Source organism: Austrofundulus limnaeus, unplaced genomic scaffold (genome assembly GCF_001266775.1).
Source record: "Austrofundulus limnaeus strain Quisiro unplaced genomic scaffold, Austrofundulus_limnaeus-1.0 Scaffold258, whole genome shotgun sequence".
Lineage (NCBI taxonomy): Eukaryota > Metazoa > Chordata > Actinopteri > Cyprinodontiformes > Rivulidae > Austrofundulus > Austrofundulus limnaeus.
The window spans coordinates 119027-120065 of NW_013952660.1; the positions used below are offsets into that span (position 1 = coordinate 119027).

Here is a 1039-nt window from a genome sequence, read left to right on the forward strand (position 1 = left end):
AATACTTAAGTACAAAAAATAGCAGATACTTTAAGACTTTTACTCAAGTAATATTCCTAAAGGAGACTTTAACTTTTACCAAAGTGAATTTTTTGGTAAGGTACTTGTACTTTTACTCAAGTATCACTTTGTGGTACTTTATACAACACTGTTAGGAACCACTTCCATTTGACTGAGTTTAAAAATATAGCATTTGTAGACATTTATAGGCATAAAAAACACCAAAAAATTAGATTATTAATTATATCTTATTATCCAAATTTAAATGTTTTTGAGAAAATTAAGTTAAACCATTTTAGTTTTGAAAAATATACATTTATCTGACTTTTGTCATGTAGCCGACAAAGGCCAACAACCTATTAGAATTCTAGATTGAAGTGAATAAACTAAAGATAAACTATGAGAATAAAGGTCCAAACATTTCCACAGCAGTTCAAGAATAACAAATTTAAGCTGTCCGGGGCCAGCAGACTCAGTGTTAGAATCAGAACTAACACTCGCCACTGGGAGGCAGAACTCCGCCTGGTTTCAGATGAGCAGCATCCACAGGAGCACAAAGACTGCAGCATCCCCTGATCAAACCTTTAACGTGTCACAGTTTTCTTACCTGCAGCTCCACTCCGTAGCCGGTGTACACTGTGATGGTGTAGGTGCAGTGCAGGAAGACGCCGTCAGGCAGGGGAGGGTTGTCAGAGGAGTCGATATAACCCTCAGCCTCGGTGAAATTCAGCGTGCAGCTGGATGCAGCTAAAGAGAAAGCAGAGGAGTTTATTTGGTGCTGGCCTGATTTTGTTCCTCCTCGCTCTGCCTTGTTATCCCTTTACTGTGAGCTTGACTGGAAACTCAGAGGAAATCCCTGCTGCCTGTAATTAAGAAGAGAAATTACAAGGATTTTACCCACAGACACTTCAGGCACGCTCAGTGAGGACTTGTGTGTTTTAGCATGGATATATATAAAAAATAAAAAAAAAATTCCCTTCTCACCCTCCGCGGGTGGTCTCTTTCATCCTCTGAGCTCGGGTCCTCTACCAGAGGCCTG

The 1039-nt window shown here is 39.9% G+C and overlaps 1 protein-coding gene across 1 annotated transcript in view; it reads right to left on the reverse strand.

Moving 5' to 3' along the window:
- Window positions 1-1039, reverse strand: part of sez6l (seizure related 6 homolog (mouse)-like) — a gene marked incomplete at its 5' end in the record, with an annotated part of 34563 nt that overhangs the window by 30291 nt on the left and 3233 nt on the right. Inside the window, 1 exon segment of the mRNA XM_014020570.1 lies at window positions 608-747. Within this exon segment, the coding sequence (XP_013876024.1) occupies window positions 608-747 (140 nt within the window).